At 33.5% G+C, this 26581-nt stretch overlaps 1 protein-coding gene across 10 annotated transcripts in view; it reads left to right on the top strand.

Moving 5' to 3' along the window:
- ADGRL3 (adhesion G protein-coupled receptor L3) overlaps window positions 1-26581 on the top strand; it is an 820040-nt gene that overhangs the window by 751040 nt on the left and 42419 nt on the right. For 5 of the 10 annotated variants that reach the window (XM_030313795.1, XM_030313786.1, XM_030313789.1 and 2 more), the window contains 2 exons: window positions 20448-20474; window positions 23041-23209. In XM_030313795.1, coding sequence (XP_030169655.1) covers window positions 20448-20474; window positions 23041-23209 — 196 coding nt within the window. The remainder of the gene's footprint in view (window positions 1-20447; window positions 20475-23040; window positions 23210-26581) is intronic. The other 5 variants (XM_030313793.1, XM_030313791.1, XM_030313792.1 and 2 more) reach the window with 1 other exon arrangement.

Here is a 26581-nt window from a genome sequence, read left to right as displayed (position 1 = left end):
TCATATCAAAATCCTGTTAGAATTTGACTGCCTAGAATTTGTTTACCATGGGGTATCATTAAGAATGTTGTTAAGGATGGCTTAAAAAAAAAAAAAAACAAATTTATTCTATTATGAAAGAATTGGCTATAGGAGTAAAATGTTCATTTAACTATTAAATAGCAAATTTTATAGTTAGTCCTGAAGAAAAAAAAGTATGCTCGGTGAGTTTGGACACCTGCCATACATAAAGAAATCTAAGAAGGCTCTAAATAACTTAAGGGCTGAATAATAATTTTAAAAAAGTTATACCTCACCAGTGTCAGTAATTACTTATTCTGTTCCTTAAAGGTAACTTTCACTTTGAGGACTATGTTTCTAGATGTTGCTGGAAACAGTTAACTCAGAATTACATTCAGCTTGAATGTAATATGTTACATTATTACATTATTACATTATTACTTTATGGAGTTAGGGTGTAGGGTTCTGTAAATAGAAGACAGAAGAGCAAATTGACTTAATCTTGAAAAATGCAACAATATCACCAGAATATTTTAAGGCTTTAAGTTTTCTCCTTATATTAATACATTAAGATGGCTATATATGTATATGTAGCTAGAAGAGAGAGGGTATGTGGGAGAAAGGAGAGAGAGCCAGCCGCCTTTTCAAACAGCAGGTATCATCTTTATACTGTGGTCAGAGCAATATCCTAAAAAGAGTTCGAACCTTTATGAGGGTAGTAAGTCTAGTTCTGAGTTGTGTTTAGTAAAAATATTGATCCATTTCAAAGTTTCCAGATGAGTTTGTATGAAAATGTTTTTAGTACTTTCTCATTTTTCTCTAAATATTAGCTAGTGATATAAGAATGTTGAAATATTAAGTTTTTTATAAGGAAGGTCAGTATAGTCCATATAGTCCATGAAGACTTAAAAAAATAGCTTATGTCTCCAAGCAATTGATTTTATTCATAGTTTACCTTTCACCACGGATGCTGCTAAATTCCAATGAAAATTTTACCAATTTCTAAGTATTTTAAATATTTAGAGATGTGGTTTTAAAAACTGTCACCTCTCTTATAAAAAGATTACTGGGTCAGCACACTATAGTAAAGATGTGTTTCACCAAATCTTTTTTTTTTTTTTTTTTAATCAGGTAAACCTGCTCATTCCCATATATCCCATAAGCACTCATTCTAGAAAGAGTAGAAATAGTCATTGATTTATTTTATTGATTATAATAAGATACAATAATGTTCAAGAAAATTCTGAAAGGTATATCATCTATCTGTTATTTCATTTTTCCCAGTCTTCCTCCACTTCCTTGGTCTGTGGTTAAAGATCCCTGGAAATGCATCATAACATTATCATAAATGATCCAGGTGTTTCTGAAGAGTAATAGTCTAAAAAACACTGTGTGCAGTTCTGTGTATTGATATAACACCACTAGATTTGTTTCCAACAAGTTAAGGTAGTAAGTAGCCGTTAGTCTTTTACTGAGTAAGTTAATTTCCACAGTAAAAGCATTTCACAATTACTTACCTGGAAAGTGAATTTCAGCCACAGATTCACAAAGGTGTGCATTCTGCAAGTGTTGTTGCCAGTCTCGTTGAATCATGCATTTTAAAGTTTTCTGAAATGTAAAAGTGTTTGTCTCTCTCTTTTTTTTCTTAAGTTTTTTTTTTTTCATTAAAGTGTATTTAAATCCCCATATGATCTTTCTAGAAGCCAGGTGGTTTATGCATCACTGTTTTATACACTGAGAGAGCTGACATTTGAGGAAAATAGTTTGAAGCATGACTGTCATAGGCACACTGGAACTGTTCTGCATTATACTTAAGATCAAATAATAGTTTCACTTTTCCCTAAGATAATCACATAAAATTTATATCAAATTTAGGAGAGTCAGTTACAGTCTAAGGATGAGAAAGCCTGAAAGGCTGCCTACCTAAGGGAAAAATAGTTCTTCTTTATAGTAAAAAACATAAAAATTAGCAGTTTTTTTTTTTGTTTTTTTATATGTGACTTAGACTGAGATTTCCTTTGTATCCTATGTGAGGTGTGCAGTCAGAATTTGGAAGAGCTTGGGAAATGGAATTTTTTTATGAAACCAACATTTCTGAAGTCAATAAGATTCATTTTCCCCAAAAGTAGTTAAGTGCAAATTTTCATAAGAGTGGAAGAAGTCTGAGTGAAAATTATAAGTAAATGACATTACTATTCCATCTTATTCACAGATTTTATTTAATTTTTACATAGGAACTTTTATTTGATTTTTATTTTTTAAGTTTTCATTAGTTTATTTAATAAATCAGAAGTACTAAAATTTTGGATTTATTTTGAAGACAAACAATTTGTGAATTTATTTTATATAGGCTATAAGAGAAAGGAGTGGATTGTGATTTCAAAGTTTGTTGCTTGGGGTACTGGAAGGGTGAGTTGTTATTACTAAGATGTGGAAAACTGTAGGAAAAATACATGAGGTGTCAGTCAAGAGAGGTTTTTTCAACAACATAACTTTGAAAGACTGAACATCTCAGTGTCAATGTGGAGTAGGTCGTTGGAGCAATGACAATGAACCCTGGAGATTTCAGTTTGGATTCATCACAGTGTAGGTCTGTTTTATTTTATGTTTGCATGTAGTGGTTTTATATTTTATTGTGTTTATTTTATTTAAAAAAAATTACATTTATTTTTTTTTGTCTTTCCAAATTATTTAATTTCTTTTTTTTTTTTTATGAAATTTATTGACAAATTGGTTTCCATACAACACCCAGTGCTCATCCCAAAAGGTGCCCTCCTCAATACCCATCACCCACCCTCCCCTCCCTCCCACCCCCCATCAACCCTCAGTTTGTTCTCAGTTTTTAACAGTCTCTTATGCTTTGGCTCTCTCCCACTCTAACCTCTTTTTTTTTTTTTTTTTCCTTCCCCTCCCCCATGGGTTCCTGTTAAGTTTCTCAGGATCCACATAAGAGTGAAACCATATGGTATCTGTCTTTCTCTGTATGGCTTATTTCACTTAGCATCACACTCTCCAGTTCCATCCACGTTGCTACAAAGGGCCATATTTCATGGAGTACATTTATTTGTTTTTGAGAGACAGAGAGAGACAGAGCACAAGTGGGGAAGGGGCAGAGAGAGAAGGAGACACAGAATCTGAAGCAGGCTCCAGGCTCCGAGCTGTCAGCACAGAGCCTGACATGGGGCTCGAACTCACAAACTGTGAGATCATGACTGAGCCGAAGTCGGATGCTCAACCGACTGAGCCACCCAGGCCCCCCAATTGTGTTTAGTATTGATTTCACTTTCTGTATATTTATTATTTTCCATAATGCCAAATAATCCTTTTTGGTTTGTCACAGCGATACATCTCCTTTAAAAATTAAGCAGAGTGAAATGATTTGAAAAAAAAAAGCAGTAAAATAGTAAAAGTGGTATGTGATAAGTATGTGGTATATATATATACTTTTTTCAAATCATTTAATATAATATTTAATATAAATAATTTGATATCATTAATATAATATTTTTTCAAATCATATAATATTCTATATATATAAAAGTGGGGGGGGCGCCTGGGTGGTGCAGTCGGTTAAGCGTCCGACTTCAGCCAGGTCACGATCTCGCGGTCCGTGAGTCCGAGCCCCGCGTCAGGCTCTGGGCTGGTGGCTCAGAGCCTGGAGCCCGTTTCCGATTCTGTGTCTCCCTCTCTCTCTGCCCCTCCCCCGTTCATGCTCTGTCTCTCTCTGTCCCAAAAATAAATAAACGTTGAAAAAAAAAAAAGTGGTATGTGATGGTGTAATAAGATAGTGATATTCTAGTCACACTGGTTTCCCTCACTAGTCACTAGAACGTATGTTTCTGTTAGGATAGCTCCTGCCGTAAGTATCAAATGCTGACCCATATTGTGGTCTAAATTATGACACTGATGATTTATGGGCCCAAACAATCCAGAACTAGATGGTTCCAGAGTCAGTTCAGTAGCTCATTGATGTTAGTCAGGACTAAGCTCCATCTATCCTTCCCACAAACAGCTTCCCTGTGGCCACTCCTCAGACCTAGAAGTGTGGGTACTGGCTGCAATCTTAGGAAAATTGGTCAAGGTGGATTTTTTTTTAAATCTATATGATACTGGATAAAATAAAGGGATATTGGGTAAAATAAAATAAGAACACCAATGACTATAAATAACCCTGTGTCACTAAATTTTAGACATATTAGAAATTCTGAGCCTACAAAATAGATTTAGAAAAAGCATCCAGTGAGAGAGGAAGAGGACTAGAGATTCTGGAAGCTGGGTGAATCAAGCCTTTCAGTTAAGGTGGGAACTTAACCATTATCACTGGACCCCCTGGAGATCCCTGTGCATTTGACAAAAGCTGTTTTAGCAAAGTGATTGACAGTGCCTTATTAGAGTGGATTGAGGGGAGAAAAGGAAGAGAGGAGTTAAAAATGACATGTAAACACAACTCTTTTGGATCTTTTTCTGTAAATAAGAGCCAAGATATGTAGTAGCTGAAGGAAAATGTAAGATCAAGGGAGTTTTGTTTGTGTTTTATCCATTGGTTAATTTTCAGCATGATAGAGATTACAGCCTCTTCCTTTTAATCTGGTAAGAATGGACAAGTAGTTGATGTTGGCAAGAGGGGAGAATTGTGTGGTTTCTACATTTGAGTAGGCAGGGGGTGGGATCTATGTGTACATTGAAGGTTCGTCTTATATAAGAAGGAGTATAGACAAAACAGTTCTTCCTTTATATGATAAAATTATGACTGAGTTCCGTTAACTTACTGGCCAGCAGATGTTTTCCTTTAAAGTAATGTAGTAAACTATCATGACTCATACGTAGTAAGTACCCATTATGTCTAGAAGTATTCGTCTACCTGGGAAGAAAGTTGTATAACATTGAAAACTATAACATTATTCTAAGATTATTTTAATCCTCTACTTCCCTATTTATATATTAACATGAATATTAATATATATATACTTGTTATAAACTTAAAATTCTGTGTCTCCTTCTCTCTCTCCTTCCCCTGGTTGTGTTCTCTCTCTCTCTAACGTAAAGAAATAAACATTAAAAAAAAAAAGACGCATAAGGGGGAGGGACTGAGTTGGCCGCAGTGTAAAACTTGCGTGGCTTCTCTGGAGTCTACCCTCCAGCCCTTCCAAAGTGTTCACCAACCCAGAAGCTCCTTGAACTGCAGCATCTGTTAGGGGTTTTAGAGGAGGTTTCATTACAAAGATGTGATTGATCAAATCATTGGCCAATAATGATAGAACTCAATTTCTGGGCCCCCACCCTTTACTAGGGGTGGAGTTGTAGGTAGGAGTGGGGCTGAAAGTTCCAAGCCTCTAATCACGGCTTTTTCTCCAGACCTGTCCCTTCTGCTCACCTCCACTGTTTCCTATTCTTTCTGCCCACCTCCATCATTCATTAGCATACAAAAGACACTGTTATCACGCAAGAGATTTCAGGGGTTTGAGAAAGTCTGCCCCAGGAACAAAGACCAAATATTTATTTTTTTGTTATACGACAGCAATCTTGATTTTTTGAAGTTAGTATGGTGAATATTATAGTACTCATACAAAATTTTCCTTGAAAATGGCTTGCCCTACATTATGTCCATAAACATATTAGTGATAGAACAGCCTAAGAATGTCATTTTTCTGAGTCATCCTATATTTCTAACTTCTGAAAAAGTTTCCAAAAATCAAGTCTAATTTTCTATTAATATGCTACTGTGTGTATAAGCTACATAATGAATATTTAATCAAATCTTATGAAAATGAGAACATTTAATTACTGTAAAATTCATTTGTCTCCAAATAGTGTTTTAAATTGCTTTATATATATCATTTAAAAATTAATGTAAGAATCTAGTTACAATTTGGGGATAATTTTTTCTTAAGTTTATTTGTTTTAAGAGACAGAGAGTGCACTCAAATTGAGGAGGGGCAGAGAAGGGGAGAGGCAGAGAGACAGAGAGAAAAGCAAGCAGGCTCCGCTCTGTCAGTGTGGAGTCCAATGCAGGGCTTGAACTCATGAAATGCGAGATCATGACCTGAGCCAAAGTCAGACTGAGCCACCCAGGCACCTCTGGGGATAAAAAACTGGGGATAAAAAACTTTTAACCTCTATGTTTATATTTTTTGTTCATTTAAAAATATAATTGCTCTTTATTTTCCTTGAATTTTAAACATTTGAATAAAGGTTAAAAATATTTAGCAATATCTTGTTTAATTTTTTTTTTAAGTTCATTTCTTTATTTTGAGAGAGAGAGAGTACACGAGCAGGGGAATGACAGAGAGAGGGAGAGAGAGAGAATCCAAGCAGGCTTTGCACAGTCAGCACAGAGCCCAAGCTGGGCTCTAACTCATGACGTGAGATCATGCCCTGAGCCAAAATCCAGAGTCAGACGCTTCACTGACTGAACCATTCAGGCACCCGATATTTTGTTTAATTCTATTTTGTAAAATGAACTCGTATGTACTATGGGTAAAACTCACAAACATGATTTCATTTACTTTTAATATATTATTTTAATGTAGTTTCAGCTTATAAACAATTATATAAGGAATGAGTAAATTTGGAATTGTAGATTCCAAATGTAAATGAAAGCATTTGAATCACTTTTGATTACTTCCAAGCAGATCATTGTTTTTCAATACAAAAGCCAATTTTTACCCAGTCGTTATTTAAGGGATAGTTCTTTGAAGTATTATGTAGAAGATATGAGTACTTCCAAAGGCTGAATGAAGTACACAAGAAATCTCACTTGTATCATAAATTTTGGGCTTTTAAAAGTTTGTTTTGGTTACTGTAATCAGAACTAACTGGAAATACTTTTTTTTTCCTAACAGAGCTTTCTTTAAAATGACACAAATTACTTTAAATTGTAACTTTTATTTAGTTCGGTGACTATATATAAATTTGTCTGAAAATTTAACAAAATTTACTGATCTTGAAAATGTGTCGTGGGAAACTTTGAATAAGTAATATTGGGCTGAAAGACTGTTAGCTTCCAAGTCCAAATGAACCCATTTCAAATGCTTCCTGAAGATATTTAAAGTAAAATATTGTAGGCAATATTAAGTTAAATACCATGGTGTATTTTCAGTCACATACTGTAAGTAAAAATTTAGTCATAGATTCCACTACTCCCTGGTTCTGCCCCTAAATCAACTGTAATTGCTGTACTTGATCTGATAGCACTTTGAGATTTTATGTGTTGTTTCTATTTGAAATTTTGTGCAAAATAATAAGACAATTAGTTAACTTGTTGAAGTTTTACTGTGTGCTAGGCACAATTCTAAGTCCTTCTCATGTGTAAATTTAAACTTTGCAATAAACCTTCTAAGTTTCTAAGAGGGTAATTAACTCACCTTTGGATCTCATAGCTAGTTAGTGCCAGAACTAGGATTTCAGCAGATTGTCAGACCTGAGGGTCCATTTCCATAACCATTACTGTATATTCCTTGTTAGATCACATTGCACATCTATAAATAAATTGCGTTTAATTTTAAAAGACATGATTTTCTTTTCAGTAAGCATCATTTTATATTGAGTATGTGCTTATGAAACTTTAAATCTAGTATTGGATTACATGATCACTAAGGGCCCCATCTTTAAAAACCTGTGATTCTATTAGTATTTTAAGTTATGGACCGTAAAATCATGCAAGGAAAATGCAATTATCAGGATTTTTAATGGCACAGCAGTCTTGTCAGGATTAGAAATAGAGATTTCAGAGTTACTGTTACTTAGGGTGAATTACTGAATAAAACCACCTAAGAAGAATGTTGTTCTGGGAAAGGTGATTCAGAAAGTATAGTCAACAAGGTAAATGTAATAACATTATGTCATGGAAGCCCAAGAATAGAAGGAAGTAGTCAACCATAGAATATTTCTGAGTGGGCAAATATGATAATATGGAAAAAATTAACAATGGTTCTGTCAGTGACAGGGGCACTGTGGAATTTTGTGGGGAAAGATGCCTAAAGAGAGTAGCTTTTAAGAAAATGAGAAGTGAGCAAGTATGGATTACTTGATAAATTTTTCAGTAAAAGATAACGCTTAAGATTCTTTGAGAGTCTGGAGAGTGTCTGAGATCTAGGAAGAAGGTATTTTTGTTTCTTCAAAGTAAAGAATATTAGAGTATGTTTCCTGGTGAGAATGAGCCAATTGAGAAGAAGACATTGATGAAGCAGGAGAGAGCACAATCACTACAGAAGCACACTTCTTTAGAAGCATCTGGATGAGCAGATATGTTGGCTTTATAAGAACAAAGGCACTTCTTTCATTATAACAGGAGGGAAGATAGTGTGTGGGGGTGCTGTTGAAGACAGTTGATTGATTAGTGTTGGAAGATGGGAACATTTCTGTCAGTATTCTAGGTAGAGTTCTCCCAGAAGCAGACTCTGAATCAAGGATTCAGTCAAACAATTTATTTAGGAAGTGCTTTCAGAAGAAATCAGTAAGAAAGTAAGGGGAAGCAGTGTAGGTAAGAGGGAGAAGCGCGCAAGGTTGTCATTTTGGGTGAAGTCTCCAACTGACCCAGATGCCAAACGGAGCACTGGAGTGTAAATTATACTTTGCAACTTTCCAACCTTGAGGCAAAGGAGCTGGTATTGTATAATTTCACACCTGTTAGTAATTGACCACAGACTCCCTGTGTGGTGTGAATGGAATGTAAACTCCCAGGTACTTCTGACTCTGTGGCATAATAGCTCTCATGCCCAAAGACAGTCATCCGTAGGTCACAGGGGTAAGCCTTTAGCAGCTGAGCATGCAGCAGCTAGAGGATAGATTCAGGAGCTCTACAAGAGGTTGTGAAGTCTGCACAGTGCACCAGTGTGTTTGCAAATGTCAGGTTGCTTTCATTTTTTTTTCAAGCAAATAGGTGACAATATTCAACTGAGAGCTTAAGATGACAAGAAAGTTTGACACTGAAGGAAGATGGAGAGTAGAAAAACATATATGCTAGGAAAGAATAGTTGGCATGTCAGCCATTGTTAAGTGTCACTGTTGTGTTGTCATGAACTTAGCATGTCTTAAGTAATCATGGTTGTGTGTGTTTTGTTTTGTTTCTTCCTGTTTTTTTTTTGGTTGTGTTTTAATTTTTTCCCCCCAACAATGCCTGCCTATCCAAAGTTGGGGTTTCTTAGAATCATTAAAGGTGAAAGAGGAGGTAAGAAAGTAAGAAGTCTTAGGATCAAGGTTAGCCATGGAGGAAAGTATGAACACAAAGGGAGTGATTTAAAGCGAAAAAGTGAAGAGTAGGAAAAATGGGAGGCCTGAAGTGGTAATAAACATCTGATGGTAAAAACCTCAAAGGAGCTGGGAGTTTGGAGGAGAAATCATGGTCTCACCATGGCACTTCTACTGCCAAAAGGTTGTGAGAGAACAAATATTTGAGTTTGTGTGGTCTTCAGGGAAAGTGCTGTCCTCAGGGGACAATTTCACTTAAAGCATGAAGGTTATAGAAACACCTAGAGATGAAGTTTAGTATAGAGGGGGATTGGTTGATATTTGACTGTGAGTTCCAAAGGACAGGATGGAATGTGGGGAGAAGAAGGGAAATGGTGGAAAGATGGATTGGATTAACAGATATACCCCCCCCAAAAAAATAAATGGAAGTAATAAGCCTGTAACCATTTTTTGTTGTCCAATTCATTACTTACTATCTTTTTGCAGGCAGTTATCATCTTGAGCAATAGAGTCCCTATCCAGTATCAACTGGTGATAGAAAAGTCCCTGGATGGGTGACAATGCTGCTTACACTCTGCCTTTAGATAAATACATATTCTCCCCAAATTCTAGAAAATACTGAGATACATAAGTCTTAAGAATCACAGCTCAAACTACTTAAATATATTCCAAATTATAAAAGGAGACAAAAATGCTCTATGATTAAAGAAAATAAATAAATGATCACTGATTGGCAAATTAATCATCACAAGGGTTTGTAGACTACACAGATGGACTGAAAGTCTTACCAACATAGTCTGAGTGCATTTCAGTTTCCCCTAATTGCAGGGGTGTACCTCTCATTTAAGTAAAAACAACAATAAGGGAATAAGATAATAACAACTCTTTCAGACTTCAACTTTTCTCATTTTCTTATTTCCAGGAGTGCTTTCTTACAGGAGTGTTACCGTGTTTTAAAATGATAATTTTTTTTTCTTTACCTCATTTTAAAAAGTGGTGAAAGCATATAAATTGTAGTTACTTTAAATAAAGGATTATGTATTAAATCATTGAATGTGTAATTAAAATGTGCAGACAGTATTGTAGGATATTGTGTCTTGAGCTTCTCAGTCTGCACTTGAAAATTTCCTAATCTAATTTTCTCTTGACTGAGTCCCAATTGTTGGATTTTTCCACTGCATACAATTATGTATTTTAAATAAGGTCTGTCATCAAAGTCTCTGGAACTTTTATAAATGTGCTATTTGAGCATGCATTTTAGAATACTCTGGAATATTTTCTGTGGACGTTAATATTTTCAATCAGATCCTTCAATGTGATAATAGAAAAGTCCTCTCAGTTCCAGAACTGAAGATTGATAGTTTAAGGTTGTAATTTAAAACTGCTTAATTATGAGATCAAAAAAAAAAAAAAAAAAAAACAAGCCTTGAGCATAGAAGGTAATAAGTTATCAGCAAAAGTATTGACATCATTGGATAGTAATATATTACTTCTACCAAGATGTAAGTAAAAAATGGCATTTTTCTGCCTTCTTTGAATTTGCCACATTCTATTCAATTAGCTGCACAAAGGTTTCTAAAATTGCCAAATCTTCCATTCAGTAACTTTCATTATTACAATATAATGAAACAGCACATATGTAACATCTTTAGTAATACTCAGAGGAACCCTATTAGTAAAATATTTATGCCCATTTGTTACTGCTAAATATTCTATTTTTTAATGTTTTTATTATTTATTTTTGAGAGACAGAGACAGAGAGAGAGAAAGACAAAGCCTGCGTGGGGGAGGGGCACAGAGAGAGGGAGACATAGAATCCTAAGCAGGTTCCAGGCTCTGAGCTGGGGCTTAAACTCATGAACCAAGAGATCATGACCTGAGCTGAAGTTGAATGTTGACCCAACTGAGCCACCCAGGCGCCCCTCTGTTTTTTTGTTTTTGTTTTTGTTTTTGTTTTTGTTATAACAAGTTTTAATGTTTTCCTATTTTTCCTATTATCTTTCCTGTACACTTTTTCTTTCACTTGCTGATACACAATTTGAATGCTTTTGCCATTGTTATGTCTCTGCCCAGTGGGTCCTGTCTTTATTAATTTGTCTTTGTTACAAAGAGATATATACTTTTAAACAGTTACCTTTTCCCTCTACAGTGTGTGCCTTTGTAGTCTTTGGAGGACATTTGGAATTCTTTCTCTAGTGAGCCAAATTTCCAACATCATTTGCTAAATAATCCATCTTTTCCCATCAGATTTGTGCTGCCACACTATCCTGTATCAAAGCTTTGTTTCTGTGCTCTCTCTTCTGTTCCATGGAGTACACTTTGTTCCTCTACTAGCACCATGTTATTACCAGAACTTGCTTAATATCTGTTCTAGTCAGACTTCCCATTTTGATTGTGTCTTTCAGAATTGCCTTAGCTACTCATAGACTTTTATTAGTCTTCCATGTATTTTCCAGAATTAGCTTTTAAATTCTTTTAATGTATTCCTTACCCTTCTGAGATAAATCGTAATCGATCATGATGTTTATGTACCATTAGATGTTGCTATTTAATAGCTTATTTAGGATTTTTATGTAAGTTCTTAAGTAAAACGTTGTTATAATTTGGTTTTTATTCTCTTAAACTTTCCTTACTTGCTAAGTTTTAGTAGTCTCATAAAGTTTTTCTTCTTTTCTTTTTAGGCCTAACCTATGCAAGAAAAGAATTATTTATTACTTGAATATTAGATAGAATTTATTTGTAAAATGTTTTGGGGAGCTTTAAGAATTTTTGGAAGTAGCAACAGATAGATAATTGCTCATGTGTATGTATGCATATTTTATTAGTAATTGACTTCTAATTTGATTTCATTATCATCAGAGAATACCTTCTGATTAATATTGATTCTTAGTACTTTATTGAGGCTGCCCTTTGGCCTGAAATGTGATTGAGTTAAAATTTGTTAACTTTGCTATTTGGAGCTTTTTATATATCTACAAAATTGGATTTACTTATTATATTGCTTAATTTTTTTCTTCATTGACATAATTTCAAGATTAGATTCCCAGTAACAAATTTAATTGTAAATAACAACATCTTATTAAAAGTAGGATGTGGTAGAAATCTTGGATCATTAATTAGGCCTACTCACTGTCCAAGGAATTAGTTCTTATGCCCTATCTTTGTGGGGGAAACTTCTTCAAATTCTTTACCAACAGACCTTCACTGTTCCTATGAATGAAAAATTCAAGAATTCAGAGTGCTTTTCAATAGCTTATACCAGCTGATAACCTAAGAGCCATAGGCTATTCTTTCCTTGGTTCCATTTAACCCTGAAAAGATCCTAGCAAGATTATTTTACTCATTGTGGTGGTGAGTAAACTAAAGCTTATGAAGGTTACCTTACTTGTCCACAATTAAATAAAACTTGTCTGCTTTCTGTTGTATTTCAGTGCCTCCCTTGGTTCCATTTATTGGAATCTTTAGTAAGTACAGACATGTTTTAAATACTCGGTTGTGCTTTTTTTTTTTATGTTTTAGTTGTTCTTACAAGCAGTTTATAATAAGGTGTTTATTCACAGAAGGGGTATGATGAATGTTTCTATCACAAGTTGTTGCAACAAGAGGTGATGATACCATATGGCATGAGAAAGAGTATAATAGCAATTCAACTTGTCAAAACACATTTGGCATGAATACAAAAAAAGTTATTAATTCCCTGAGTTATTTTACTTAACTTAAAAGTTTGTGCATCTTCTAAGTTGAAAAAAAGAAATCCTGAAAGTATGTAGTATATTCTTTAAAGAACTTCATCTCCTTGCATTGCAATGACCAAATTTTACCAGCCCAGTAAGCACATGTTCTGAAGAAACAGAAAATTCTAAAACTCTGTGGGAGTCTAAAAAACACTGGCCCTCAGACAATGAACAGTAAATATTGTGGTTTTAATTACAAGTATCAATAAAGAAGATATTTCAACTTGTAGTTATTACTTTATGGATTTTGAGATATTATGGACTAAAGCCACATTTTTCAGTGATTCCAAGATAAAACATATCAAAAAGAAACACAAATTTCTCTTTATATAGATAGCATTTATCTCATCTTTTCCTATTCATGATTTAAAATTTTCAAAAAAGTCATCATAATATTAATGAAGCCCTATTTTAGAACAGATATCTCTTAATGAGTTTTTATGAACATTTCACATGTGATTTTATGTCTTTTATTCTGTATATTCAAATGATTTCATTTAATGGACATTGTGGTTCCTCAGTGCACTTTTCGACACTGAGGATACACCATGTTTATGAATTAAATTTAGCTTTCTCATCTAATTCAGAGAACTCTGGGATTTGACTTTAATGTTCATTAGGAATCCAGACATACCCCATTTCAAATGAGAATGTAAAAATTCACAGCATTTACTATGCCCAAAGAAAATTTTCAATGAAATATTGTATAAACTGAGGCTTTTTAAAGGTAAAACCAAGGATCATTTCAAAAAGAGTCAGTGACTCCCTTTTCCCCTTTGGATTTCTACTTAATATATGAATTTCCAGAACACTTAAAAGGAAACCTAATGTAGCACTGTGTTTGTATTTTTCCCTTGACCCCTTTTTTGAAGTCAGAAGGTCAGTATACAACAGTAATTATAATAGCAAATATTTATATGGTACTTTTGTAAATTAAAATTTTGTAAATTTGCATATTTTTGTGTGTGTTGAAGATTGCCAACGAAGCCCTTTTATTTAATATACACAACATGGGGGAAAAATGGGGAAAAATTTGTGTATTCATCCATATTTCACAGGTGAGGAATGTGAGGATCAGAGAAGTTAAATAATTAGCCCAAGTTTGCATAGTTAGTAAAAGTCTCAGCTGGCTTTCAAACTCAGGCCAAGATGGTTCACAAATCCAAGCTTTCAGTTACTATGATATACAGGTATCCCCCTATTTTCAAAAGTTTTTGCTAATCTATTTCATTTTTGCAAAAGGCCTACATTGGTAGCTGTTTTTGCTAATTGAAAAAATCTGAACAGGATATTCATTTTATGGAAAAAAAAAAAAAAGGTGAAAAGCAAAACTAGAGCTCAGTGTTTGTTGTGCAGCGAGCTGTTATAGAAGCAGTGCACATCCTGAGCAACAAGAGCGGTGCTGCCAAGCTCCTTCCCTGGGAACTACACTCAGCATCTCAGCATCAAGTCACCATAGCTTTGAATTGTATCTGTGAGCATCTGTGCTTTGTCTCAGTTTATGTTGTGCATCTGTTAGCAAGATGTGTTGTAAGGGATCAGAAAAACCTAAGAGAGAGACACGTGGCTAAGTCAGTCAGAAGAGCATGCAACTCTTGATCTCAGGATGGTGAATTCAAGCCCCACACGGGATGTAGATATTGCTTAAAAAATTAAGTAAACTTTAGGGAAAAAAAGACAAGTCCAAGAGAGATTACTTTTGGGGTGTAGGAACACTCAAAAAATTTACATATAAATTAATGTAACTCCTTCATTGCTTTAGACCATCTGAGTTTATGACAGGTTTCATAGGATAGTGGGAAAAACCTACCTATACTATCTTCTATACATTAAAATTAATACATTATCATAGGGCGATATTATTTGCTTTCAACATAAGATTCCAAAATTTGATATCTTATTTGCATGGATCATAAATGACCAGAAATGACCAAGTCATTTTTTATAAACCTGGTAGATGGAGACACTGAATTGTAATAAAATTGTAGCTATGTACAATATATGCTCATTATTCATTCTCGTAATTGATATCCTTAATTTCTTTCATATATAAATTAATTCTTTAACCATATTATATTGGGTTGTAAAAATTTGCATAACATTGAGTTGTAAAGATAATATAATTAAAGTTTATCAGTCATTGATTTAATATTTATTGATCCTGATTTATTATACTCAATTGTGCTTAATTTCAGACTTACCCAATTCATCAGCAGTGTGAAATCTGTGATTAAAAATTTAATATTGGTGTATGCTTTATTATAGGGACATTGATTCATGGGAATGAAAGTGTTCATGATATATTCTAAGCTATTTATTTTATTTATTTGGTTCATTTCATTCTCCTCTTAATAAATTTTGTATGAACAAAATGTAGCAATATAGCTTTTAATAGTAATACTGTCATTGCAATAAAATCCATAGTTGAAATACAATCATCTTCTCTGCCGTTGATAATTTCTACATTGATGTTATATGACTTTCATATTTTTCTAAGAATTTTTAATGTCTTTAATACTTAGTGATTTAAACATATGACCATAATGAAACATTTTTCATATTTTACTCAGAAATGTTGAATTATATTCTAAATGACTTTTCTTTAATTTTCCTGTAGTGGTTAAGAGAGAGAAATGAATATAATTCTCGGATAGTATAGTCCTGATATATAAAATACATTTGAAAGAAATATAAAACAGTCACGATTTTGTCCTGTTACTAATTGATTAAGCATTTTTAACAGAGTGAGGTAGAAACATGAAATATTTAGATTTTGCTCTGATCACTACTCTTTGAGTCATGCTATCTTAAATATTCCTTAACCACTGGGTAGCAGATCTCTAAATGCTGTCTTAGATGTGGCTACTTGACCAGGCTATTCTGGTGTTTAAATGTCTGATCAATTTAAAACTCGAAAAATATATCCCATTTAAAACATTCCCATTGTCTGCTAAGATTTGTTGCTGGGGAATTAGTACAAGTAAAGGTGTTACTTTCCTTTTTCTTTCCACTGTTTCCTGTAGTCTGTGAACATTATAGTCCTAAAAGACCTTGTCTCTATGATTCCAGTTGTAAAGACTGGGGAACCCCGGATTGGTAGTTTGGCAAACCAGTGTCTCAAAGATTACTTCTACCTGAAGTCCATTAGTGTGGGTTGTTGCCAGATCCTTTTAGAATGTGGGTAACTGAATCCTTCTTAGTCCTCAGTTGGGAACTGATTAAAGAACAGTAGAAAACCTGCTTATCATACAGACACAGAAGTATTTGTGAGCTTTTTATTTTTTCTTCAAGGAAGAATGAAGAATACACTTTATATAAGATACATATTTATATAAGAAATTCACTGACAATACCTTTCTCATTGCTATGGTAACCTAAACCAAATTCAAGGGGAAATGTCTTTATTCCTTTGATACAATTAGTTTCACACCAGAGAAAGTAAATTTAGCTGCATACTGAATGTGGAAATATTGGGATACTAATCAGGATATCTATCTACACTTTGATAGCTCTCTTTCTCACTATTAAACATACAGTTCAATTACCAACAACAATTAGCAAACTACCCAATTCCAGAGGATCCCAGAATGCATTCATCTTTTTTTTTATGTTTATTTATTTGGGGAGAGAGGGTGTGAGCAGGGAAGGGACAAAGAGAGAGGTGGGGGGCAGGATCTGAAGCAGGCTCCATGCTGACAACAGAGAGCCCTGTGTGGGGCTCTAACTCAGGAACTGTGAGATCATGAGCTGAGTCGAAGTTGGCCTCTTAACCAACTGAGTCACCCAAGCAACCCAGAATGCATTCATCCTGATAGGATGAGTGGGATGAATGTTGATGCTATCTACAATTCTGCCTGAGCCATTCATTTTCCTTTACCTGCTGTGACTTAATGATCAGATCTTTTGTCATGGGGATTAAATTCTCAAATACACCTCCCATCACTCCATCTTCCTTCACACCAAACATTACCCATCCCACTACTTAAAACAACAACAACAACAAAAATTCTATATGTAAATATAATAGAAGGGAAAGTTCTAAATTATTTAACTAATCTATCTTCCTTATATCTTGAATTTCAGATATTTCCTTCAAAAAATATCTCCCAAAACAATGTTCTCTTTTGAACTCTTAAAATTGAGAAAAAATATCCTACAATTAACTTGACTCATTCACATTATTTCTATCCTTTCATTATCTGTCTATACTGATATTCTGTATTATGAATCTTTATATCACAGTATTAGTATGTATCAGTTAATATTTTGGCTAAGAAATCAGTCCTCTTGAAGATGTATTCTGAGTTGTTTCCATGGGGCTAGATTTTAATAGCCCTTTTGTGGGCTTTGAAATTGTTATAGAATACATAAATATATGCATAATTATTATCAATCTGTGCGAAGACCCATAAAAATTTGATTCTGATATTGATTCTAATGATCACAGTTTAAGATAATTTTATGACATTAATATTTAAAGCTTTTAATTTTAGATGTTAGTTGAATAAAATAATAAACTAAAATGTTTGGCAAAAAAATATATTTGTTAAAGAAAGGAGGGTTTCTTTTTGTTTCTTAAAAATTGTATGTACAAGACATTTTACTTCATTTTCAGAAAGTTACCACTTAGAAATTATAAGGTAACCTGAAAATTCCTGTTAACATCTGCCAAGAGCATGTTAGGCCTTTGTGTCCATATTTTTATAAAATCTTAAGATAACTGCACTGAAATTGTTTTCGTCATACAGCATGGAATGAGACTTTATTTCAATAGACTTTCATTTGTAAATCAGAATGAAAATTATTGAGCTTTAGAGACCAGTTTTGTAGATAAATAAAAAGATGAATCAATAGCATACAGTTTTGCCGCCATAAATGGTGGCAACGTTACGATCAATTTAACTTGAATTTAGTAGAAAGACATTATTAAACTAGATCCTCTAAGCCAACAGAATATCTGACAAAATGATGGAAAGCGCTGATATATTTTAGGTAATCCTCAGTGTTCTTTAGATTTTGAATTATTGTATATTATTTATTATATTCTAGAAATAATGAATGGTTCTTTGTCCGTGAGCATGGATTTCATATTCAATATGAACTGGTAATTCTTATAGCTAAAATATACAAATTAAATTCTTTATCAGTTATTGCACAGGCTAAGCCCCAGTTAAAAGAATACTCTAAAATATAGTGGCCTAAATTTGTTGTTTAAAAGTGGTCTAAATCTAATACGCCAGCTCCACATCAGTAAACAGCTGCCATTTCTGAATCTGAGGCTCTCCTGTCATTTTCTCCTAGCAAAGGGGGGGAGGAAAAAATGGTCAAGGGAAGCCCGACTGCAATCCTTTAATTGGCAAGACCCAGAAATGTCACAATTCGCTTCTGTTCGCATCCCAGTGGACACTACTTAAATGCATGGCTGTAGCTAACTGTAAGTGAAGCTGGGATTACAATCTGGGTTATTGAGTGGAACAACTGGTGCTTTCCCACAATTGCCAACAAAAACTGCTGAATTGTACCCTGTTTTGATATTTCCCATTAATGGGAAAACATCTCACTCCAGCGATTACAGTGCAAGTTTTGTATTTTATTTTTTGAAACGTTTAGATAGCTCAGTACAATTTCGTACAGTGTATTTGCATATATTCCTATATGCCAGCCTCTGAAATTTTCTTTACTTGACGTTCCACTATACAGATGAAGGTAGAAATAGTTATTCCAATCATAACCTTGGAATTACAGGTGGAATATATGGATGCAGTGGGAATGCATATAATGGGATAAGTCTCATAGTATTATGTTCTATAACATTTCAATATTAACCTAAGTACAAGATTTTCTTTGTAGGAACAGTTTACAACTATTAAAAACAATCAATTCTAAGAAATTCTTCATTCTTTACCTTTCACATATCCATGGCATTATTTAAATATCACTTGGAATTCCATTTTCTGGCTTAAAACCTTCTTTGAATGTCTTAGTCCAGCAATGTCCAATAGAAATTTCTGTGAACACAGAAATGTTCTAAAACTGCACTGTTCAATATGGCAGCTACTGAAGCTTTTGAGTGCTTATAATGTGACTAGTGTGACTAAGGAATTGAATTTTAAGCTTTATTTCATTTTAAAGAATTTAAATTTAAATAAACCCATGTGGCCAGTAGTCACCATATTAGACCGCACAGTTAGTCATTCCCTGCTCCATTTACAAACTTATTTCCGCCGCATCTATTTTACTGCATAATATTGCTCCTGAAATGTCCTCAAGTGAATTTGACTACTCAACGTCTATTATTTGGTGTTTTATTCTTTGGGTGAGAGATTCTATATTTTCAGTGTGACTTTACTCGAGCTTTAAATAGTCTAATGGTAACAATATATTTACTGTACACAATACATACCAGGCACCATTCTGAGAACTTTATATATAATGTATAATTCCATAATTACAAGAAACCTATGTATGATTATTACCATTTTATAGATATATAAACTGACACAACCACAGGTTAGTTAATTTTTGCCTGAGATCAAATAACTGGTTAAGTGGCTGATCTAGGATTAATTTCCAAACAAACTGGCTTTAAATCCCAGGATCTTACTCCATTCTTTATTCTGTCATCATTTTGGAGAAGCGAGGTTTCCCATCAGTTGTTCTCTTTAATCAAAAATGGATCACAGTTGGGGCCCAAGGGCTTTATTTGTGTATGCGTAATATTGGAAACGATTGCCCCTAGCAAGAGAAAAGAGCAGAGAGTTTCTCTTTTCTATTCTGTCACAATTCACTGAACAGACTGTTTACAAAAGGATGATCTGAAATGTTCCCTAACTTAATCTTTACTAATTTGGCACTGGGATCTTACTTTATCAGAATGATACAAAACAAATTAGTTAACATAAGTGATCATGGACGGGTGCTGTATGTTTGCTCCTATTACTAGAAAAAAATTATTCAGATTTTTTCTTAATACACTAACAGAAAGAATTTTAAAGTGGTCAGGATTGATTATTTTCAAAGGGCTATAGTGTTCAGTTTTATCTCAGATCAATCATCTGCAAGTTAAAATTACTTAGAAATGTGCTGTCCATAATTAAGTAATCTTACCTACTAATATTACAGAATAAGGATACCTTTAGGTGACAAGGAGTCTGTCATTCTAAGTATGCCCCCAAGCCTTTTCCAGATTGCTCATAAGATTTCTCATTCTCTAGAGAAATGCGATCTCTAAGAAATAAATGTCTATGTCAAGTCACAAGTAATATGAGCACATGATGAAAAAATGGAATTTTTTAGTCTCATAAGGGCTATTGCAGTATTGTAAAATTGATTTTATTCCTTGTTATGTAAGTTCTCATGGTCATTTTAGGATTTACCTTCTGGATACAGAGGGAAGGCTATGATGCCTTGTAGGGAGGTGGGGTACAGAGGCCTTTGGGGACCAGGAGAATATTTTTCATATGAAATCTTTGTCATAAAATGCTAATGTTGGTGTTCTTGTCTTTATGTCTATGCATTCTTTAGCTATGAGGATAACAGACCCTTCATCAAGTAAGAATGACCTGAATGGCTGATAAATTCCATTTATCAGTGTGGTCCCATGAACCAGCTGTCAGATCAGTACTGAAAAATCATTAGAGCTTCTGTCATTCACATTGAGGCAGAAAAGCAAACTGTGCAGGAAAATAATCAGGCATACAACTTGTATGCAGAATAAATATGCTGCAGGTGTATTGCCAAAAACAAATTCTGCTTCACCTCTTTTAATTGGATATCACCTGAAATCAGTGCCACAGTAATAGCAACTTCATGTGGTACAGACTTGTTTCGCTTTTCGTAGCTTTCTCCTTTCATTGTGACGTGTTCCTCTGTGCTGCATATGTCGTCATTTCTGTTGTTTGTTTGGACATCACTCATCTAAAATTATTTTGTGATTTAGCGGGGTACCTTCAAAATGACCTTACGAGTATGAAACTACCCGATTGCATTGGTTATTACTGGATTTCTCTTTTAAATATCCAAAAAGGAAAAAAATGCCTCCTTCAAAAATTCAATTTTACATACGCAAATTTACCTCTTTTAATTTTGACACATGCCATTGGATTAATGATCTAATTGTTTATGAATATACCTTTTAAATTTCTGACACAAAGCTACAAGTCTGTACTAATCTGATAAGAGTAAACATAAATGTTGATATTTGGGCTCTTTTCTTTTGTACATTTTAAAATTACGTGTCCTGCCACAATAAACTTGATTGGCAACCGAGGAGTGACCTTACTGTAGACTTTCAGTTTGTTCTTCTGGTGAAGAGTCCTTTGTTTTCATTTTCTCCAATGACATTTCACTTACTTCTTCATGCTCTTGCTTATTTTTTTTCTTTAGAAATTGGGCTCATTGCAGTTTTATATTATTAACTCTTGGGCCCATCATGTGTTTACAAGTAGATACTAGCTAACTTGAGGATTTTATCCTATACTTGTATTTCTAAATTTAAATAGCAATTTTGCCTTGATTTAATGGTATTCTTTCCATTTTTCCTTTTTCCAATGTCTGTAAGAAGAAGCTGAGAGCTTTACCTTGAAAGTTCCCATATTTTTAATCTAGTTATAGAATAAAATATTAATATCTAAGATGTTTTCTAATTCATATAAGCAAACATTCCACATACAATGGCAAACCTCCTGTAGGGATTCTTTATTCAATAATGTTAATGTTTTAAATTGAACATGTTAAATTTAGTGGATATTTAAATATGGAATATAGTAGCTGATGGTTGTTGAAGGAAAATAGTAAATATTCATGATTTATTTTAACAAGACTTTAATATTAATTGACTACTTTGGGACCATATCTTTCTTAAGATGTAGTTCTCTCTGAAAACTTTACTCAACCCAGCTTCAGATTATAGTAAATACATGTGTTTTCTTTTTAACCCCTTCATGTTGCAAAGTTTCAATCCCAATAAACATTTCTTCCTTAGACAATGCAAGTGGAGGAGTGTAGTCTGATGAAAAGAAATATTAGTTTACTCTGTTCAAATGAGGTGTGTTGGGAAAGGAAAGGGTGGTTTCATGAGGATATAGAAATCTAGACTGGTTTGGTCCTATTCTCCCATACACTTAGAAAGGAGTTGAAAAGGATTCCATTTTCACATATTGAATTCCCATCTATTGGAAAGATTCATTCTACATTGATAGTAAGTACATAACACATGGCCACGAATATATGGACTTATGTCACCCGTTGATTACTATTGCGAATGGCAGCTGGAGGAAACTAAGGGAATGGAGAGTGAGAATTGTCTTCCATTCTAGCCTACTTTGTTCATACCGCTCCATCCCATTCTCAGCTCCATCTTCTCCTTCGAATTTATAGACCCTTCAAAGAGATGAAGGTGCCCTGAGCTTTTAAGATTCTTTTCAACAAAGCTGCCAGTTGCCTGATTTTCAAAGTCTAGTCCAGCTTAACCTAAAAGACAGCAATCCAAAGGCAAAGTAGATTGCAATGCAGAGTGGAACAATTTTTCCCACCCGCTGTATCACATTTGTTTTACATAACTATAGAAACAGACAAATAGAGCTCTTAAAATTCATACATATATTCCATATACTGGCTCCTTCTAATATGAGCTCTGTTTTTGTCAGTAATACTAAAATTTTTATGGAAAAAGAGGAAATTTGGAAAAATGGGGTAAAAGCGTATCGGATGAAGCACTAATGGAGAGAGTCCAATCAAACAAATGTTATCATAACAATGAGGCCAGTGGAAACTAACATAGCTTTATAGACTTTTTCCCCCTTGCCATTCACCATAATTACATCTCCATATCATTTGCATATGTGCTGCAAATACATGAATAATTGAATAGTACAAATCTGCTTTTGCTCAAACGAATTTCTGTGTTCATAACATTTTCATTCATGTATATCTCCTCAAATTTGAAAACTTGTAGTCCCCATTAAAATCTTAAAGTACTTATACCACCTGTCTTACATTTTCTGTCAATAAAACTTACCGTAACATTTTTTTCAGTGTCAGTATTGTTGATATTATATGATTGTGTTAATTAACGACCGATCATTTGATAACCTTTCATTTTCTTTTCTCTCTACAGGTCATGGGTTATAGGTGCAATAGCTCTTCTCTGCCTGTTAGGATTGACCTGGGCCTTTGGACTCATGTATATTAATGAAAGCACAGTCATCATGGCGTATCTCTTCACCATTTTCAATTCTCTACAGGGAATGTTTATATTCATTTTCCATTGTGTCCTACAAAAGAAGGTAAGCAAAAATTCTCTGTTCAAGAATAAATGGCATATGTATCTCATAACAAACCAACCATAATATAAATCATTCTTGATATTTTGGCCTCTAAGAAATGAATAAATACTTTATTATTTATTATTAATAAATGCATAACAGTTAATGAATGTATTTAACTGCAAAAAAAATCAAAATATTTTCTGATTTGGACAATGAATAAAAATATATTCTTGTAGTCTTGACCTTATAGCCTTTAATATTGTTATTGTCAGACACATGGAATTTGTGTACTGGAAATAGCTTTCTAAGATGTTATGGAGCTGTGAGATGGTGTATATGGCGTAAGAAATATGTTTTTTCTGTTTTTCTCTAAAAAACAGTTTGCATATACTGGAAAATATAAATGTTTAACATTTTATAATAATATTTGTTTCCTAAATGAATAATGAAGTACTAAGTAAATGTCTGTGTACTTCTTTTCTTTAAAACCTATTTTATAAAATCTATGAGTTAGATGATTAGAATGCAATATTTAATTTTTTATGCTGGTCTATTTTTGTGATTTTTCACATTTACAATGACTTAAAATATTCATTTTCAAAGTTAATTTTAGCCCCTAAATACTTTCATTGCATTTTTTAGAAATCTCAAGATTGATTTTCTCATCTTATACTTTTTAACTCTATTAGAAATGTGGTCATTATAGTTCCAATCACATAGACCCCTGAGCCAAGACTGTCTGGGTCTAAATCCTAGTTTTTCTACTTAAAAGCTTATGTGACTGTGGGCAAGTTAATTAACCTTCTCATGCCCCAGTTTCTTCATGTGTAACACGAAGGTAATAAAAATAATTATGAGATATTGAGAGGTGGCTCTGAAAATGAAATGTCAAAATGTGAAAATATTTTCTAAGGAAGAAATAACACCACCTAAAATTTTTCTTTGGAAAACAACAAAAAAAATAATTAAAAAGTAAATATATCAATGTCTGTGAATTTTGGTTTGAGAGACTGATGGGATCTTAGACAAAACTTGAGAGGGTGTCTGCTTGTGAATATGAGTCCAGATGTCTTCTGTTTCAGTTGTATGTGATGGTATGTATCAAAAAATGTGTTGACATAGTCATAAATAATGATAAATTATTATAATTATACATTATATATTATAATTATGAATTATAAATAATTATATTTATAAATAACACATAAATGTGTTGACATGACCATAAATAATGCTAGAATAGTAATGATGACTCAGACCTATAAATGTAGCTTACAGAAAAGTAGAGGTTATCAGAGAGTGGATGGATTCTAACCTAATGGATTAGAATTAATGTAGAAAAGAGGTTGTATTAGAATGGATGATCCTCCCAAATACTTAGTATACACACCCCTAAAATTGCAGTTGCTTAATTCAGTAAATATTTATTTTTATTCTTATGGCCCAGTTGATGGTGGTCCCTCATGGAGGGATATAGGCTGATGAAATCTCAACCAACATTAATATATGATTTCCACAGTCAGTTCGAATATTGGCATCAAGTAGGTTGTCTGAGTAAGAGGTGATCTTGTGTAAAAGGTCTGAAAGAGGCTTACTTCACTTGTACTCACCTTCCATCAGATAAGACCCTATCAATGGTACCACCTAAACTACAAGGAAGACTGGAAAATATAGTCTAGCTTTTTTACCTCAGGAAGATGAGGAATTAGGTATTGTAAACAGCTAGCAGTCTACCTACTCTTTGAGTATAAAGAGAAGGACATGTAAATGATGCATAGGAATAGAGATGGAAAAAAGGAAGTGTCCAATGAGAAGAATGAGTATAAAGATGATACACTAAATTAAAGATAGGAGAAAATGTCTAGAAGTAGACAACAGCCAGTATTATAAAACATTTCAGAGAAGTCAGAGAGACTAAGCACTTGGGAAAAATTTCTACATTTTGATAGAAGAAGGTCATAATTGATTGTCACAAAAAATATATGTAAAAAGATGGGAGCAAAATCAGGAGATTAAGGAAAAGGTAGCATTTGTCTGTGTAAATAAGGGAATATTGAGCCTTGACCCATCATAAGCAGTTATAACATTTTCAAATATAGTGAAACAGATTTACCTATTATTTTTATTTTTATGTATTAGCTAGGAATTTGGGCTAGTAAAATTAAAAGTTTGAATGTTATATAGAAATTTTCTTTAAAGCAGAGAATACTTTTTGTACTGTATATATTAATTATTTTGATGTTGAGTATTTTTTATTGGCCAGTATCTATTAGGGTTTTCCCAATAATTATTTTTATTTCTCTCATCTTACAAATATACATACTGGTATAGGTAAGAATTGCATTCGGTATCCAGGAAGAGATATTAAACCTCAGAATCCAAAAACAAGTCTAGAATTTCTAGTATATTTAACATAAGTGAAATTTTAAAAAATATATGTGATCAAACTCAATTTTGTGATTCATTAGAACAGAGTTTAGCAAACAGCTCATGGAACTAATCTGTCCAGCTGCCTTTTAATTTTTACAGCCAGTTAGCCAAGAATGGTTTTTATGTTTTTAAATGGTTACATTTAAAATTTAAAATAAGTACATAAGCAGCATCTTTAGTTGCCTCTTTGTAGACGAAGCCTGAATATTGACTATCTGGCCCTTCATGAAAAAATTTACCAATCCCTGACTTAGAAGCTTTCTTTTATGCTTTATAATAACAAGTAATAAGCATATTATTCTTTCATTCATTTTTATGTTTTGAATTTTAAATTTTGATGGCATTTTTATTGGGTATCAAGAACATGACCCAACATCACAGAATATAGAAAAGGAATTGTTTACCTTTCTCCCTACAAAAACAAAAAACAAAACAAAAAACAGGTAATTTTGTTCGAAATTGCAGAAATATCTTAGGAGATTTTTCTTCTATTCCTTTATTTAAATTGACATATTAATGAGATATAAATATTGTGCAAGTTTAAGGCATACAGTGTGTTAATTTGATACACATATATTGCGAAATGACTGGCACTATAGTGTTATCTAATACTTCCATCAACTCACAGGATTACCATTTCTATTTTGTGGTGAGAACATTTAAGATATTTCAAGTATATAATACATGTTAACTATAATTATCATCCTGTACATTAGATCCACAGAACTTATTCATCTTAGAGCTGGAAGTTTGTACTCTAACCAACACCTTCCCATTTCCTCCAGCCGCAACCTTTGGTAACCACGATTCTACTCTGTTTCTATGAGTGCAGCTTTTTTAGATTCCACATATAAGTGATATCATGCAATATTTGTCTTTCCCCATTGACTTATTTCACTTAACACGATGCCCTCAAGATCTATCCATGTTGTCACAAATGGCAGGATTTTCTTCTTTGGT

This window comes from Lynx canadensis, chromosome B1 (assembly GCF_007474595.2).
Source record: "Lynx canadensis isolate LIC74 chromosome B1, mLynCan4.pri.v2, whole genome shotgun sequence".
Lineage (NCBI taxonomy): Eukaryota > Metazoa > Chordata > Mammalia > Carnivora > Felidae > Lynx > Lynx canadensis.
Note: the sequence above shows the minus strand (reverse complement) of the source record. Positions and strands in the feature narration are given on the sequence as shown.